Genomic DNA, 19,538 nt, shown 5'->3' with positions numbered 1-19,538 from the left:
AAACTTTGCCTTTGTTAAGAGAAATGTGTTGGACTTTAATTCTGATTATTTGCAAGATCTTGTTTTAACACTGGCCCAATTCGCCGTTAAAATGCAACCCTGGCAGACCGGTCATTAACTGCTCCTTTTCCACTGGAAGTGTTCATAGAGCAAGCGTGGGGCAGCCTGAATCGTGCCCCAGTGGGCCTCCGTTAGCACATTATTGCTGTTCCCGTTTAGACTACTAGGTGTAATAACTTTTGGGCTGTGAATCCACGGTACCACAATCTTAAAAGGTAAGCGAATCCGCGGAACGTCAGCTTATATCTGTCCAAGAGCAATGTTTTTATAATCGGGTCACTCGAAAGAGGTTGTTAGTATCGCGGTGGAGTTTAAAATGTATGCAGTTGTGAATGAAGATTAACATTTGGCTCCGCCCCAGCTGTCACATGGGATGAGTTGCTTCCTCTGATTTTTATATATAGATAAATTTCTAGTTTCAGAAGTCATAGTCAAGCTCCAACTGCACCGCTCGATGCAAGTTAAACGGTGAATCTTGCCCTGTTTACTAGCAGCCGCTCATTAGCACACGGATTCAGCCTGCCACGTCCTGGCTTCAATTCCAAAGCTGGGGAAGACTGATTTGAAAGCTTTACTTGTTTAAACTGCCCAGTGGAAGGAAATACTTCCAGTATTCATTTAGAAGTGTGTTTGAACCGGATTACTCTAAGAATGGTTTTTACTTTATTGTATTTAGCTGCTTGGCAGGGACGGCGTGAACTCGTTCGTGCCCGTGTGCTTTTCTTCAACTCTTATTCGCTTGTTAACAAAACTTTTTTTTATTCGATGGGTCGAATATCCAAATCCACATCCTGGGTGTTCGAGCCCTACGGTACAGACGGGATTCAATCCTGATTTGGATCAGGTGTGTTCAATAGGTTATAAGGCAGAGCGGCTTTTTGGCAACGTCTCTCGGGGAACATGAACCGCACTGCATAAGAGGTTTACTTTTGGATTTCTCGACCCTTTTCCTGTGTTTATGTGAGTAAAAGGTAGGTGTGTGTGTGTGTGTGTGTGTGTGTGTGTGTGTGTGTGTGTGTGTGTGTGTGTGTGTGTGTGTGTGTGTGTGTGTGTGTGTGTGTGTGTGTGTGTGTGTGTGTGTGTGTGTGTGTGTGTGTGTGTGTGTGTGTGAGGAGATGTTGGAAGGGAAGGAAGCTCAAGCTGCCAGGTTCTATAAATGATTCATTTCACCTACGGTACAGAAAGCAGGGGCAATTTAAGGAAAGTGGAACAGAGCGTCCTGTAACTAAAAATGTGTCGCGTGAACTTTTTATTTAAGTCCAAAATGCTGAAATTAGCTGCTTTTTGTGATGAGAACCCAAGACCACTAATCACTTCTCAAATAAGACGAATGGGCCAAGTACAAGTGGACACCAGTTCAGAACAATAGAGAGAGAGGGAGAGCGAGAGGGAGAGCGAGAGGGAGAGAGAGAGAGAGAGAGAGAGAGAGAGAGAGAGAGAGGGAGGGGTGGATGGATAGCTCAGTATCTAAACAGTGATGAAGCAGGACCCAAGATTAGTCTGAAAACAACACAAAGTTGTGGAAACAAAAGAAAATGGAGCATATTGGCTTATACTGCCCGCTACGGTGGACCTGTGTTTGTTGTATGAAATCAGTGTGTAAATGCAGGAATTGTAAAATAATGTCCCAAATCAGCTGTTATAAAAGACAAAATAAAACGTCTGCTCCTACTGGCTCATCGAAGCTGCTGTAAAAGTCAGGGTTCGAGATTCAAGATCGAATCTAGGATTTTCCGACCCCTCTTTCCGGAGTGCACCCAAGAAGAGTCCAAATGAATGTCGAGCTTTGAAATCCGACCACATGCAATAATTCCATTCCCATAAAATCTGCGTTTCGTTAAGGCTAAAATCAGCGAGGCGACACTACGAAAGCCAAATGATCATCAGATAGGGTGCGAGGATCAGGGGAACGAAGCATGTTCGTCATCTCGTGTGTTTTGGCCTGCAGGAGGTTTGTGTTTCAGTGTAATATTTATTCTAGCTCTGAGGTCTACACGTCATCAAGTGCAGCTTATTTATTTATTTAAAAACTATGAATTGGGATCAAATAGAGATGATTTTCTTGTAACTTGTATACATCATAAAAGCATCGACAGTGAAAGATAACTCTGCAGTTGTTGCAAAGAAACGAACGGAGACCCAAACACACTGATTTTCGTGTAGTGTGTTAATAACCTGTGTGATGGCTCATGGGCTTGTGTTTTTAAATGGTGCTCTTATTCCTACTCTTCAAACACTCCAGCGTTTACCAGCAGCTGAGCAGCAGCACCGGTGTTCCAGAATAAAGCCCGAAATAAGTGAGCGCGAGATTCAGTTCAGCTGAGAGCAAATCTCAAAAGATTAAACGTTCTAGAGGTCCTCAGTAGCGGGTTTCATTCTCAGCTAACTGTGATGTTAGCATAGCGTCGTGTGCGTCTGACTGTCTGTCTGACTGTCTGTCTGACTGACTGTCTGTCTGACTGACTGACTGTCTCTCTGACTGTCTGTCTGACTGTCTGTCTGACTGTCTGTCATGAGGTTTAATCACATGTGAGCAATGCAAACATGACCTTTCCCCTTTGCTTTTACTGCATTAAAAGCTGTTTCAGATAAACAGGGTTGTTTTGTCAGAGATCTAGAAAAGATATCTTCTGTGTGCTTATCACCCAAAACACACACACGCGCACACGCGCACACACACGCTTGCTTTAAAAGATGTTCCTCTGTGCCTCAGTGACTATTAATAAAACATCTCTCTCGCGCTCTCTCTCGCGCTCTCTCTCGCACTCTCTCGCTCTCTCTCCTCTCTCGCTCGCTCTCTCCCTTGCTCTTCCTCGCTCTCTCGCTCCCTCTCTCTCTCACTCTTTCCCTCTCTCTCGCTCCCTCACTCTCTCTCTTCCTCGTTCCCTCTCTCCCTCTCTCTCTCTCTCTCTCTCTCTCTCTCTCTCTCTCTCGCATGCTCTCTCTCTCTCTCTGCATAAAGTGATAGCACCAGCCATCCTTCATATCTTAAAAGAAAGAAAGAAAGAAAAGGAGCGAGCCTGTGCACTCTGATATTCACTCCTCACCCTGCAGGAAACACAAGAAAAGCTGTTGTGTTATTATGAACCTTGTGAAAATGACCTTGTCAGTATACTGGTGGTTTTCAGATAAATTGCAACATTGAAAATAAATGGAAATAAATAAGCCTGTACCTGGACTGCTTTCTTCAGTTAAAGAACAGTAACAAAAACCTCGGCAGAGCGATCCATCTGAATCACTCGCTGTGAGTGACAAGTCACACGCTGCACGAGTCTCATGGAAATCCTCTGAACCCACTCGCTGTGTTCGGCCCTGCTTGGAAAACGATTGTCCTCTTGTTAGAAAGGCAGTGGACCAGTTAAACACGGAGTAAAGCACGACAGAAGTGTGGGATACAGCCAAAGCGAAGCGGAGGCTATTTCTACCCCATAGTTGATTATTTTCTAATAAAAACACGTCACAGAGTGTTTTATTCCACGTACACCACAGCAATTTGTGCACCATTTAAATAATGAATAAAACATATAATACTCGGGAGCACGGTGGCTTAGCACGTGGTTAGCACGTTCGCCTCACACCTCCAGGGTTGGGGTTCGATTCCCACCGTGGCCCTGTGTGTGTGTGTGCGGAGTTTGCATGTTCTCCCCGTGCTGCGGGGGTTTCCTCCGGGTACTCCAGTTTCCTCCCCCAGTCCAAAGACATGCATGGTAGGCTGATCGGCGTGTCTAAAGTGTCTGTAGTGTGTGAATGGGTGTGTGAGTGTGTATGTGATTGTGCCCTGTGATGGATTAGCACCCTGTCCAGGGTGTACCCCGCCTCGTGCCCCATGCTCCCTGGGATAGACTCCAGGTTCCCCGCGACCCTGAAAAGGATAAAGCGGTATAAAAGATGGATGCATAATACACTTTTTTTTCCTCCTCAGTTTGGTCTCCTGCCAATTGCCACTCACCAGCTCATATTATCACGACGGCTACCAAACCATGTGCTTCCTCCGAAACAAGTGAAGCCAGTCAATCGCAGCGTAACAGCATAATACACTCCCAGGAAAGTGCTGTCTGCTCTCTTCCACATTCATGAGCTCACAGACACCCGTGATTAGTGTCACTGTGATTGAGAGGAGAGAGAGAGAGAGAGAGAGAGAGAGAGAGAGAGAGAGAGAATCCCATCGCTCTCACCCAGAGAGCACATCCAATTTTGTTCTCTTTGCTCCCGAACATCGATTGCTGTGCCATCATCAGATAAAACTTGAGGACGCTTTTCGCTCGTGTCACCGCCTACGTTTTATCCGTTTATTTATTTTCATTAACATTTAATGGTACATCCACAAAACAAGTCAGTTCCTCACTTAAATAATATCAGCTATAAACAGTCCTTCCCTCGGTAGTTCTTATTTAGTTAATAAGACCAAAAAAAAACGAACAAACGCTTTGACACCCTCTCCATTCCAAACCGAGCTTTCAACCGCACTCTGGTTTATTTACTACGAATGAAAATAACGGTCTTGGATAGGTTCCTAGATAAAAATCCAAGATGGATTATTTTAAATACACTATATGGCCAAAAGTATTCGGACACCTGACCGACGCATTCCAGATTCCGTCCCCTGTTTGCGGTTATAATGACCTCCGATCTTCTGGGAGGGCTTTCCGCTAGATTTCGGAGAGTGGCTGTAGGAATTTGTGCCCCATTCAGCCATAAGAGCGTAAGTGAGCTCAGGCACCCATGCTGGGGTGCAGTCGACATTCCAATTCATCCCAAAGGAGTTCAGTGGGGTTGAGGTCACGGCTCTGTGCAGGCCGCTCGAGTTCTTCCACTTCAACCTTCGCAAGCCATGTCCTCACGGAGCTCGCCTTCTGTACCGAGGCAGTGTCCTGCTGGAACAGGTTTACGCCTCTCCGTTCCAGCGGCGGGAAATTGTAATGTTACATCATACGAAGTCATCTTACACCACTGTGTGCTTCCTTCCAACTTTGTGGCAACAGTTTAGAGAAGAACCGCAGAAGGGTGTGAGAGTCGGGTGTCGACATACTTTTGGCCATGTCGTGTAACTCACTGTGATCGTGTGGTCTACAGCTGAAATGAACATCTCATGGAGGAGGACTTTTAATGGTACAAACGCGATCTGTCACACCACTCATAACGTATTTACAATCCCCAAGCCTGTGAAGGGGTCGTGTGTTTAACATAAATAATGTTAATAATAATCAAAATTTTACAACTGCGTTGCTATAAAATCAAAAAAGACCTGAGTGAATGGAATATTCACTGATAAGTGAGACTAAGTACGCTAGCAACTGACTTCATGAATAAAATATAGTATTTTTAGATGAGAGATTGGTATAGTCGTATTGTATATGTGTAGTGTGACTGAAAGGGTCAGATAGCGCTTGCTGAGGCAGATCATTTCACTGATGCACTTTAATCAGATTCACCCATCATGCAGCGGTGTTGGTTTATAATTGTTGACTGTAGCCCTTAGAGTATGTGTCAGTAGAAAAGGACCACCACTGACTATGGGACTATGTGTAACTTTTTTTTAATTGATGCACAAGGGTTAATTATCATCATCATCATCATCATCATCGTCGTCATCATCATATGATTATGATGATTAACCCTTGTGCGTCAATTAAAAAAGGTTACACATAGTCCCATAGAGGACAAAAATGTCCATGTCCAAACCTGTCATAAAACTACTATTAAAAAAAAATAATAATATTTAAAAAAATAAATAAATAAATAAATAAATTCCACTTTCACTGACTTGATTTGATTTTTTTGATTTTTTTAAACCAGCATCAGTTCTCATCATAATGCCAAACGTTCATTCATTCTCAGAATTAATTAACCGTTTAAATGCTGGTTTGTTTACATAATGCCACAAAAAAAATTTTTTGTTGTTGTTTATGAGAAAAAGAAAAAATAGTCATTATTTTCCATGTACTAAATGCTAAGCGGACTTTTTTTCTATTTATTACAGTCTTTGATGTGTCAACGATTAACAACAACATTTTTGATGCATTCATATTTTTTATGCAGCGTCAGATTTAAAAATAAATAAATAAATAAATAAATAAATAAATAAATGAAAATTATAAAACCCTACCACTCAGGTCCATGAAGGATACTGGGATTTTAGATTTCCATGAGCTGTAAGCTGTAATCATCGAGATTCAAAAAAAAAAAAAAAAGGCTTGATATTATTTCACTTTACGTTTAATGAATCTAAACTAAATGAAAGTTCCACTTTTTGAATTTAATTATGGGGGGGAAGAAAATTAACGTTTCCACGGTATTAAAATTTTTTGAGATGTACCTGTTTTTTCCCCAGAGGCTAAACCTGAGAAAATAATACACATTTCAGAATTTTTTTTTTTTTTAAATCAATGTTTTGAAACCTTGTATACAAAATAAAAGCCTATTAACACAACGCGTGATTTTCTGCTTCGCCGTTACGGGGATTCAGTATTGCAGTTTGAATGGGGGCGTGTCTGTCCTTAAGGTCCTGAGTGGAACTATTTTGTGTATCTAGTTTAAAATAGATTTCTAAAAGCAAGTAAGGGTGAAATATTAAAATTCCAATAAAAAAAATACACAGCTTTAGCAAAAATGTATGCTGTTTGCATTAACACAGACAAAATGGTTTAAAAAAGGAAAAGAAAAGAAAATGATGGCCAAAGAGATGCAAAGTGAATCTAATAATGTGGCCGTTGAGTACATGTTGAATGCTCCTGTGCTGATTCACACTGACGGACTTCTGCGTGCAGTAATGTTGGTTCAGGGAGAAACCCAGGTTTACACAACCTTAAAACTAAATCAGTTCTTATCAGAAAATCCAATAAGGTGAAAGGTCTGATGAGTTCACAGTTTGTCTCTCACAGTCTTCTGATTCAAAGTCTCTCTCTGTGTCAGAACACTGGACTGGTAGTTTTGCTCAGTAAAGCTTGCTTCGTGTCAGCCCGTCATACATATACAACCCCAATTCCGAAAACGTTGGGACAGGATGGAGAACACTAATAAAAACAAAGAGGAGTGATGTGTAAATGTACTTTGACTTGTATTTAAACAAAAAACGTATAAAGACGAGGTATTTGATGTTTTACCTAATCAAGCGCACAGTTTTTTGAAGGTAAACGTTTATTTTGAAATTGATGCATGCGACACGTTCCAAAAAAGTTGGGGCGGGGCGGTTTAGGACTAACGGTGATGTGAGAAGGTGATGTGAAACAGGTGAGACGATCGTCTAATCGTAGTATATAAGGAACCGCCAAAGAAGGCGTAGACGTTCAAGAGCAAGGACGGGTCGAGGCTCGCCAAATAGGATTTTGGGTATTTCACCTTCTACAGCACACAATATAATTAAAAGATTAAAGGAATCCAGTCAGATCTCGATGTGTAAAGGGCGAGGACGAAAACCACTTCTGAATGCGCGTGATCTCCGATCCCTCAGACGTCACCGTCTTAAAAACCGTCATGAGTCTGTAGACATGGGCTCGGGAACACTTTTGTAAAGCTTTGTCGGTCGACACCATTCGCCGCTGCATCCACAGATGCAAGTTAAGGCTTTACTATACAATGCACAAGCCATACATCAACACTGTCCAGAAGCTCCGCCCACTTCTCTGGACTCGGTCTCAACTGAGATGTACAGTAGCACAGTGGAATCACGTTTTGTGGTTAGACGAGTCAACATTTTTGGACAAAAGTTATTTGAACAAAACAGCCGTCGTGTTCTCCGGGTCAAAGAGGGAAAGGACTATCTGAGCTGTTATCAGCGTCAGGTCCAAAATCCAGCGTCTGTCGTGGTATGCGGGCGTGTCAGTGCCCACGGTATGCGGGCGTGTCAGTGCCCATGGCATGGGGGTAACTAGCACATCTGTGAGGGCAGCATTAATGCAGAAAGATATGTATTTACGTACACATGTACACATTTTGGAGCAACATACGCTGCCATCCAGAGCAGGACAACACCACACCACATTCTGCCCGGATTACAAGCGCATGGTTGCGTAAGCAGAGAGTGCGGGTGCGAGCATGGCATCCCTGAAGTCCTGACCCGTCTCCCATTGAGAACCTGTGGTGCATCATGAAGCACAAAATAAGGCGACGAAGTCCCGTACAGTTCCGCAGCTGAAGAAATGCATGATGGATGAATGGGGGAAAATTCCACTCGCTGATCTTAACCACCTGGCGTCTTCACTCAGCGCCCAAACGCTTAATAAGTGTTATTAAAAGAAAAGGTGATTTTACAGTGATGTTAAACAGTCGACTGTCCCAACTTTTCTTCTAGTGTGTTGCAGTCATCAGATTTGAAACGAGTGTATATTTTCAAAAATTAATTAAATTCACAAAGTCAAACATCACATAATGTGTCAGTAATGTGCTTTCGATAGAGTACAGGGTGAATTGGATTTTCAGATGACTCCTTTTCGGAATTGTGGTTATAGTATAGTACATGCAGTATAGGCCTTTGTGTGTGTGTGTGTGTGTGTGTGTGTGTGTGTGTGTGTGTGTGTGTGTGTGTGTGTGTGTGTAAGTGAGAGACAGCGTAACATGAGAGATATTTTAGAGTTTCACTCCCTCTCCTGGCTACACACGAAAACACACATTTCTGTCTCACTGCATCTCCAGTAGTTCTTTCTAGAATAGTTTCTTTTTCAACGCTAGAAAACCGTGGATCTGTGTGTGTCTCCATTAAGGAGACGGTTTTGACCTTGAGGGGTCATTTAGCTGGTTGGAAAACTTTTTTTTAATGACAAAAACTGTAGCTATTTGGCACATTGAGATATTTATACCTTACCCGAGTAAGATTTGACTCCTATTGTGATTCACAGTGCAGTCCAAGTGTTTACAAGAGCTGAGAGTACTGCAAAATTAACCAGCAACTGACTAAAATGCAAGACATTTGTTGATACACAGAGCCAGAGAGTGAGGGAGAGACAACTGAACACACACAAACCTTGAGATTCACCTTGGAAGTGATGAATCCGACACTGTCACACCCACACACACATAGTGAGAGGCATAACTAAACACGTCTAATTATATATAGTAAAAGGATACAATAGACTTTTTTTGGGGGGGGGGGTTGCTCTTAAATTGCATTGAAGCCTAAAGAAATAGAGCAAAACCAAAAATACGCAAGCATGCAGAAATGTATTATAATTATTTACTGAAATAACATGTAATATACGGTGCTGTGAAAAACCAATTGCCCCCTTAAACTTAAAACCTGGTTGTGCCACCTTTAGCATCAATAACTGCAACCAAACGCTTCTGATAACTGGAGATCAGTCTTTCACTTCTAGGACTAGGATTTACTCTGTGATTTGGATCACTGTCTTGCTGCAGAATCCAGTTACGCTTCAGTTTCAACTTACAGACTGAAGACCGGACATTCTCCTTTAGGATTTTCTGGTAGAGAACAGAATCCATGTTTCCCTCAATTACTGCAAGTTGTCCAGACCCTGAAGCAGCAGAGCATCCCCACACCATCACACTGCCTCCACCATGCTTGATCGTAGGTACGATGATCTTTTTGTGGAATTCTGTGTTTGGTTTACTCCAGATGTAACGGCACCACTGTCGTCCAAGAAGTTCCACTTTCGACTCATCAATAGACAGAACATTCTCCCAAAAGGTTTGAGGAACATCCAGGTGTGTTTTGGCACATTTCAGATGAGCCTTAACGTCCTTCTGATAGTGGAGTCATGAACAGTGACCTTTATTGATGCAAGAGAGGCCTGTAGGTCCTTTTGATGTTGTCCTCGGCTCTTTGTGACTTCCTGGATGAGTCGTCGCTGTGCTCTCGGAGGAATTTTGGAAGGACGGACACTTCTGGGAAGGGTCACTACTGTGCCGAGTTTTTCCATTTGGAGATGACGGCTCTCGCTGTGGTTCTTTAGAGTCCCAGAGCCTCTGAAATAGCTTTGTAACCTTCCCAGACTGATGTCTTTCAATCACCTTCTTCCTCGTCATTTCTGGAATTTCTTTCAATTTTGGCATAGTGTGTTACTGAGTAAGACTTTTAATCCACTCCATGCTGTTGATAAAGTTCTATGTAAGTGTAGGTGATTGAACAGGGTTCGCAGTAATCAGGCCTGGTTGCGTCTAGTCCAGCTGAACCCCGTTATCAGTGCAGTGTCATAGATTTGGGGAATTAGTAACTACGGGCGCAAATACATTTTCACACAGGCCACAGTATTAGACAATTATTTTGCTCCAATAAATAACATCATCATTTAAAAACTGTATTTCCTGTTTACTCATGCTGCCTTTGTTTTATCTTAGATTTAGTTTTAATATCTGAAAGTATTTAGTATGAGAGAGACACAAACACAGAAGAAAGCAGGGCGGGGGCAAATACTTTCTCACAGCACTGTAAATATCAAATCTCATATGGCGTGTCGTTTCATTAATAAATAAATAAAGATGAGTAATTAGTTAAAGTACTCTTTATTGTGGTACTGTAAGAGGAGTAAAACACTCTGGAACACTCTTAAGTATTTTATTCCCTGCTCATCACAGATGTAATATTTATTCTCAGCTCCGACAGGTTCAGAATCAGGTTGAAAATACTCTCTTTTTTTTTTTCTCTCAGCACGGAACGTCCCAGTGAAGGAACTTTTTTTTTTTGCAGAGCTAGATCTGTAGAAGGAGGGTAAATACTTTTGTCTTCTCCTGAATGATTAGGTAATGTTGTATATTTAGCCTTCGCTTCACTCCTGCCTCTAAGGTAATATAATCAAAGTAAACCTCCCATACTGTGACATAATACACTGAGGAATGTACTGTGTTGATGTTACCCATGTGTGCTGTGTGCCTGCTCACGCTGTGATCTCATACATTCACATTTCACTCTCTCTCTCTCTCACACACACACACACACACATAAACAAAGCACTTACTACCTCTGATATTCTATAGCTTACAGCTCTGAAAATGTCTCCTCCGACCAAAACATGATACACAAACACTTACACAATGAAACCAGCATGTACAACTCACTCTTCCAGCTCTTGCATAATTCCATGACCTGGGTGCATTTTAGCCCTTATAAATCGAATGAAAGCTTTTCCATTTTTAAATCATTTCTCAACACTGAATCTAAGAACATATGAATTAAAAAATAATAAAAAATGTTAACCCAGGGGTTCCCAAAGCGTGAGGCGGGTCCTGCTCGGGAGGCGTAAGAGTACTGCAGGGGAGGCACAGGGAGATGGAACGAGGGCATAAAGGGTGTGAGGAATAAAGTGCACTGTAGTAGGGGGCCTTTTTTTTTTTTAACTAAATAAATAAATAAACAAATACATCCTATCTCCCAAAACCATGTGGAATAATGTGTTATGGTCCGATGAGACCAAAGTCGAACTTTTTGGCCATAATTCCAAAAAATGTTTGGCACAAAAAAAACCCCACCGTCCCCATGGTGAAGCGCGGTGGTGGCAGCATCACACTTTGGGGCTGTTTTTCTTCAGCTGGAACCGAGGATTTAATCAGCGTGGAGGGACTCATGAAGAGCTCCAAATACCAGTCATTTTTGGTGCAAAACCATAAGGCTTCTGCTAAAACACTGAGGATGAAGAGGAATTTCACCTTTCAGCACGACAACGAGCCAGAGCAAATCTCCAGATCAACAAAAGAATGGCTTCACTAAAACAAGGTTTTGGAATCGGCGCAGCCAGAGTCCAGACCTAAATCCAGTCAAAAATCTGTGATGTGACCTGAAGAGGGCTGTGCACAGGACACGGCCGGCTGATAGAGTTCGAATGCTTTTGCGAGGAAGAATGGCAAAACATCGCTCAAAGTCCAGACCTTCCAAACTGATTCGGTCTGACCCAAAAGATTGAACGCTGTGATAAATTCTAAAAGTGCTTTAACTACGCATGAGTTTAGAGATGGGCACGCTTATGCACCCAGGTTACTTTCCATTTTTATTAACCCCAAAAAAAAAAAAAATTTGATTGGTTTTCACTTTAATTAATAGGTTACAATTTCACAATAAAGGTTGAAAATAATAATAATAATAATAATAAATCAATAAAATTATAATAATAATTTTACATTACAAAAACCTGCCGTTTTAACAGACGGATCGGATGAAATGTAGAAGGAATAAAATAATGGTTACACCTGAGTGTTGTCAACAAACATTGCGACTGTTGACTTGTTGTCATTCTAATAAACCGTGTAATTGTTATTTTAGCCAGCTAGCTAGACAACCTGAGGAAAACGGCTGCATGTGTGACAGGCTATGAAGAAAATATATAGTCCTACTTTCAATTCAATTCAATTCAATTCAATTCAATTCAATTTTATTTGTATAGCGCTTTTTACAATAGACATTGTCTCAAAGCAGTTTTACAGAAATATCAACACGGTATACAGATATTAAAGGTGCGAATTTATCCCAACTGAGCAAGACACTGAGTGGCGACGGTGGAGAGGAAAAACTCCCTAAGATGTTTTAAGAGGAAGAAACCTTGAGAGGAACCGACTCAGAAGGAACCCGTCCTCATCTGGGTAACAACAGATAGTGTGAAAAAGTTCATTATGGATTTATATGAAGTCTGTATGGCGTTAGGAGCAGCCGTAGTCCCAGCAGTCTGGAATTAGAGAAGATTTGAGCTCCATCCAGAGGCAGAAAGGATCTGGATCTCTAGTATCTCCATAAATTCGTGTGGGGCTCGGCACTTTTCAAAGGAAAGCAACGAGGGCCTGACAATTAGTTTGATTAGCAAAGCGGGAGCTGGACTGATATGAAATGTTTGCGAACCATTGTGTTAATCCATCTCAGCCATCAATCCCACAGGTTTTCAGAGCTGACATGCGAGTAACAAAGTTTAAAGCTTACGCTCTGCCTGGCTGCTACCGCAACAAGTGCTATGTCCATGTATGGTATAAGCTTACCCGAATACTATCTCATAGTATGCTGTGTTTACATTCGCAGCATTTTTATTATCTTGTCATTCTTTTGCACTACCTGTTATATCTGACACTTCCACACTAGAACCGTGTACCGGTCGGAGCTACACGCTCTCTCACTGTGCATATCGTCCCGTTTTATAGTTACTGTACTGTCTCGTGCTGATTGCACACATTTCCTCGGGCACTTCATGTAGAAATGTGTAGGTCTTATTTAGTTCTGTCGTCTTTTGTAGTCCTGTGTTGCTTTCTGTTGCACCATGGTCCTGGAGGAACATTGGTCCTTTTCACTGTGTACCGTACTAGCTGTACTCTGTAAAGCCGCTTGACTTGACTTGAAATAGCATCCATGCTGATGTCATGAGGACATGAGAAGTCATTCTAGTGATTTTGACTTAAAATGTAAAATAATTGACTTTCAGTCTACGTCACAAGGTTGTCCTTTCAAAGTGACCTCGAAGTATCATTGAAACTAAAGAAAACAGTGTGGGCGACATTACTTTTCTTCTTCCCATGATCTTCGGGAAATTCAAATGACACAACTTCCTGTTGAACATATGACTTGCGGAATATTGCAAATAACAGTTTGAGTGAAAGAGCTGAGTGAATGTGAACTGAAATGTACATATATATATATATATATATATATATATATATGGAAAAGGATGATACAAGCATGGATTCACACAGTAATAATAATGAATTAATAATAGACATCTCAGTTACCATAGTTACACAAATCTATCTTTATTTCCACAAGATCTTTACAATACAAAAGCAAGCAGATAAGTACAAAAAGTGTGCATCATGTGCGTTCCTAAAAAGGTTGTGATGACCTTCTTCTTAATGTTTGTTCTCCTGGATTTGAACCAAGTATCTTTTTTCTTTTCACTTCAGTAAGAATCAGTGATAAATCAGTGCCAAATGACTCATCTGATTGAAAAGTACACCAGGAAAATGAACTCATTCACTGACGGGTGTGATTTGGTCATCAGCAGACATGTTCTGATGTGCCGAGTGTGTTCCAGCCACACCTGCTATCATACTTCACTTGTGTTTTTGGCAGACTCAGGTGTGTTATTGAAAGCTTTAAAGAGACATGGTGCTGACCTGCCACGTCATGAAAAGAAAGTAATGGATAATAATTTGAAAAAAAAAACGACCTTTAACAACAACGTTTATTTACTTGTCAGTTCTGTGCTAAAGGCCATCCCATGGTTTTGGATACAATGCACAAGATACATTTAAGATACAACAATGCACAAGAGTTTTCTTATGTGGAGGAAGCAAAATTAATTATGTGCGGACAAAATCCAGATTTTAATGTCCTTAAGACAGTTCCTTGGCAAAATGAATAGGCCTTAAAATAGAACCCTGAGGAACCACACACACACAGACAAGTGGGGAACTGACACAAAGTAATCTAGCTCAGGTATACTATCTCAGGCATGAAGTGCAGTGTGTGTTCAGGCTATATTCAGTATGTTTTCACATGAGAGGCTTCGGTCAGTCCATATTCCATTTCGCGGAGTTTCTCCGTGATTGTTGCGGCCAAAAATGCTTGCTTTTCCTGCGGCTTTTTTTCTTCGAAATTTGCGCTGCAGCGTGCGATGACATTTTAATGCTTTTTTGTGGAAGACTATTTGAATCGGTGAAATCGCAATCACGTGAAATTGTCCTGCACGGTCTCTCACAGTGATGTTTGTTCTTAAATGAGACCTTTTAGCTGTACTCATGTTCGCCGCCCGTGAATCCGGCCGTTGTGATGACGCCACGTCTTGGCCCAAATCTGCGGAATATCTGCGATCATTCTGAAAAATCGCGAGCTCTTCCGAGTTCCCTCGATTTTTGCGCGTTAATTTCTGCGATCGCAAAATCCTGCTTGGACTGCCTGATGGTGCTGTTGTTTTCAGTTCCACCAAAAGTTCATCTAAAATTCCTTTTAAGCCATTCGTTAACAGCAAATTATATAAAAGTACTGTACATGGCAAAAACTGAACTTTATAAATTTTATAAAAATTTATAGCCCATTTACACCAGCCGAGCCTGTCTGAAGGGTAGCAGTGGAGGCTACGTGTGCTTTAGTATCAGAGGTATCATTGGAGGCTACATTTAGGTGTGCTTTAGTTGTAGGCTACCTGAGAGGTATCATTAAAGGCTGTGCTCAGGTATAGTTTAACACGAAAGGTAGTGTTACTCTTGGTAATTTTAGCACTATTCTTCACTCAACAAATACAGGTTTCAGTTGTCAGGACACGGGTTCAGAAATTTTCTCAGATGCGGCGTCTCATGCTGATGTTTGCTCAAAAGAGACAGAAAGTCATATCTCTGCATTTCAAAGTGAAAGTTTAACGTTCTAGTCGGCTGATTAACTAAAAAGTGGCAGTTAATATAATTTAACTTGGAAGTATTGTATTAGCATTAGCATCAGCTAGTTAGGGAAGTTTATAATATAGATGAGGGATGTGAATAGGGCTGCAATATATTCCCAGTGGTGGAAAACGTATACCGAGTGAGTAAATTTTACTGCAACTGTAATAATTCTGTTTCAATTAAAGAGAGAAAACATGTCATCTTGTGAAAAGAAACTACTTTTGAGTAATTACTTTTAAAAAAATGTATTTTCATATGTCTACAATTGACGCAACTAATCTGCAGATATATAATATATATAATCAAATATACAATAACCATGAACCAAATTTCATGAACCAAATTTATTTTACGTCTACATCTTCAAATCTAGACCGTAATACACAGATTCTTAAGTCGTTAAAGGCTTCATTAGTTCCAAATCATATCCCCCAGGAAGTGCTAAAATAGACCTACCATATCCGAGGAATGCATTTTTTAATGTTACCTAACCGAAAGAGCTCTGCTGAAATGAACACCACCTAGATTATCAACCGTGTATAAAGAAAGGTAACGTTAGCTGGCTAGCTAATTTAGCCAAATTTTGTTGGGGTTTCAGTAACTTGCTAGGTTCATCGGCTAGCTAGCTCATGTTAATTCATACATGTTTCTTTCTACATAATTATCTAGCTAGCAAAGACGCCCCCTTACACATTATCCCGAGCACTATCTATAGCCTGTACTTCCCTGGTGGTCTACCGGCAAAAGATCCCGTGCTCTCACTTTGTTTTAGCTGGCCTTTCCAAGTTATTGACTATGTGCAGATGTCAAAAACCAGTCCTACCTGAAAGCACATCTAACAATGCCTACGTCTCAGAATCTTCAAATTCTGGGAAGCTCCCACGGTGTTCCCTGGGATAGACTCCAGGCTTCAAGTTGAACAAATGTATGTTTAAAATGACTCAAAATGCGCTGCTGTATACTAAATGACTGTATGTTGTCGACTCTCAAATGCCTAATATGGGGTTACATAGGTTTAAAAATAAGTTTATTTACAGGTATAACAGGTTTATTTTTAAACCAAAACTTAGAGAAGAAGAGTCAACACACACATCAAATATTAAAACACCCATCCAGGGTGTTACCAATTCTTGCCTTCATGCCCAGTGTTCTCAGGATAGATCCTGGATCCACAGCAACCCATTATACACATTTCTCATTGGACAACAACGATGTGTATGAGTCTGTTTGTGTGTGTCTGCTTGATAACACACAATGAAAAGACAAGCAGGTTAGCACTAGTAAGTAGAATGTCCCAGAACAGAAGAACTCATTTGCAGTCGCCTGTGAGAGGTATTAATATCTCACAGCTTAATCAGTGCTTAGGCAACGTGGAGACCCGTCAGCCTGTTCCCCCCAAACAACACTGATGTGGACCATAGTGTGGATCGTACTGTACATTTTGACCCACTGGACTATTCTGGAAAATTGTTTGTGACGGTTTTCAGCGTTAGTTCATGTCTGTCTGCTACATGTGTGCAGATACTGAATATAATGTTTCATGTTGTGAATTTTTTTATTCCATTATAAATGCACAAAGCATACTTTAGGCACATGTGCACATACAAATTGCATGAATGCATTAATACTGTTTTTTTCAATAGCTAAATTAACCAATTAAAAAAATTAAAAATTAAAACAATAATTCTTTGTAACATTCTCTTGATAAATGCCCTCCACATTCTTTACCTTTGGCAGTGTTGTGCTTTTGTCATACTCGTTCCTTGTATAAGCGGCTATAAAGTTGTGATATGATGAAGCTTTCTATAAGGAGACATTAACTGAACATTTTTTGGAAGGAGTCTCCAGTGTCAGCAAGCTGTAAGCTTAAGTTTCAGGACAGAAGACTACTCTTTCCATTTTCTTGTAACATGACAAGCTGCATTTATGTTTTAATAACTTAATGGGAGAGAAAGGGAAAGGCTGATGAGGGAGCTACTCTTTATAGTGGCTCTAATGTAAGTGATAACAGGGATTCATTTACCTCAAAGATGTCCCACAACATTAAATGTAATTATAAACAATTAAACTGTACGTATGTTGTGTCGTTGATTAATAATAACAATTTGAAAAATGTCATCATTTGCAAATTGTTGTGGTATAATTGGAATAAAACACTTGTATGAAAATAAACAACTTTGGGCACATTGGGCAGCTTAACACCACCACATCGATGATCATTTTTCTATAACAATTGCCCGGTCTGTTTTATGTTTTATTCCCTACATATCTCATCATGCTAATAAAACAGTTTGTTATTGTTCTGTTCATTTTATGCAGGATTGTTTGGGCTTTCAGTAGCCACTTTATTAGGAACACTTGTACACCTGATCATTCATGCAGTTATATAATCAGCCAACGATGTGGTCCAAGTGCAGTGCATAAAATTACGCAGATACAGGTAAAGAGCTTCCATTACGGGGGGGGGGGGGGGGGGGGAGGGATATGATTATCTCTCGGGGGGGTGATCTCTGTGACTTTGACCGTGGCATGTTTGCTGGTGCCAGATGGGCTGGTTTGAGTATTTCAGAAACTGCTGATCTCATGGGATTTTCACACACACGACAGTCTCTAGAGTTTACACAGAATAATGAAAAAATAAATAAATAAAATCTAATGAGCATCAGTTATGTGGGTGGAAACAGTTTGTTGAGAGAGGTTAGAGAATGGCTAGACTGGTTCGAGCTGGCTACAGTTACTCAAAGAACCGCTTCTTACAACCGTAGTGAGGTGACAAACATCTCAGAATGGACAATATGTTGAAGCGTGAGGTGGATGGGCTACAGCAGGTAAAGGCAGGACAGTTGAATATGATATGGGGGGGGGGACTTCACCTGGTCTTTTTTCCCAATCCCCAGTTTTGATGTCCACTCTAGCCTCAGGTTCCTGTTCTTTACTGAGAACAGTGGAACCTGATGTAGTCTTCTACTATTATAGTGGTTATGTTTAGGTATAGCCTACTAGGGAATCACTTCAGCGCTCTCCAGGCGATCAGATCAGCTCGTGTCGTGTGCGCATGCGCACTCGGTGCCACCTTCCTGATGAGTGTCTGTAGCAGGGCGGTGAGGGGCGCGCGAGCCGCGGGTTCTCTCTCTCTCTCATCCATCCGTCCGTCCGTCCGGAGAAACACAAACTCTCCTCCTCACAGCGACGGACAAGCTGGAGGAGAACCCGCCGGGGAATCTCTGGATTCTGACCAACTGCAGGTTATGTGTGGGATTAAAAGCCGCGCGTCGTGTCGTGTCTGTGGATTTGGATGATTGGGGGAAACTCGGCTGGAACTTTCTGACAGGACTTTTCTTTCACTGAGGCGACCGTGCGGAGTGCGCTCGCCTTTTCTGCGCGCGCGCTGGATCGTGGCAAATTCTATTGTAATGTTCAAATCAAAATGTCCGAGCTGGGAAAAGGGCTGACGAACCATTACACACGTGACTGTTTTACTTATTTTTAAAAAAAATTAGCGCTTTTTCTTTAAGCCTCGCGGCTTGTGGGGGAAAAAAAATATATGTATGTAAATATACATATACGTCTATATTGTTTGTTCTTCGGTCTTATTTATCTGTGAGGTAGAATGTAGAAATGCTTGTGAGTTTGGTCTCTTATCATGACTCGGAGAACGCAGAGAAATGACTGAGGCGACGGAAGTGAACACTGCTAGTCCCTAACCCTAACCCTGCGAGCGGGTTTCTCTGGACCAGCTTAGCCCAGGATTAGCTGACTTTCAGAGGGTGACTATGGCCGGAAACTCGCTGTTTGTTGAGGCATTCTTGCACGGCGGAGCACCGTGGGGCTTCACACTCAAAGGCGGCCTTGAGCACGGAGAACCGTTAATCATCTCGAAGGTACGTAGAGCTGGCTACTCGGTTATCGGTTTTTGCAAAACGGTACTCCTTTCTTCCGGTATCGCTCTTTCAAAACGATTCTTTTCGGGGTTTTTTTTTTACCCTCCACCCCTCTCTGTCTACTCACTCGTCGCTATGGTGACCCGAACGCGGTCGCGCGCTCCTGAAAAGAAGCCGGGTTTTGTCTATAATGATTATTAGTAGAGATGCACCGATACTAAATTTCTCCGCCGATACCGATAACCGATTATTCAGAGTGATATCGGCCGATACCGATAGTTCTGCCTTTTATACCTTCTT

At 41.5% G+C, this 19,538-nt stretch overlaps 1 protein-coding gene across 4 annotated transcripts in view; it reads left to right on the top strand.

Annotated features, from left to right (window-relative positions):
* Window positions 1-18,430: 18,430 nt before the first annotated feature.
* Window positions 18,431-19,538, top strand: part of shroom3 (shroom family member 3) — a 56,193-nt gene continuing 55,085 nt past the window's right edge. For 3 of the 4 annotated variants that reach the window (XM_053688004.1, XM_017492171.3, XM_053688003.1), the window contains exon 1: window positions 18,431-19,238. In XM_053688004.1, the coding sequence (XP_053543979.1) occupies window positions 19,131-19,238 (108 nt within the window). In that variant the 5' untranslated portion in view covers window positions 18,431-19,130. The remainder of the gene's footprint in view (window positions 19,239-19,538) is intronic. The other variant, XM_053688008.1, reaches the window with a different exon arrangement.

This window comes from Ictalurus punctatus, chromosome 18, assembly GCF_001660625.3.
Source record: "Ictalurus punctatus breed USDA103 chromosome 18, Coco_2.0, whole genome shotgun sequence".
Classification (NCBI taxonomy): Eukaryota; Metazoa; Chordata; class Actinopteri; order Siluriformes; family Ictaluridae; genus Ictalurus; species Ictalurus punctatus.
This window is presented reverse-complemented; position numbering and strand designations above follow the sequence as displayed.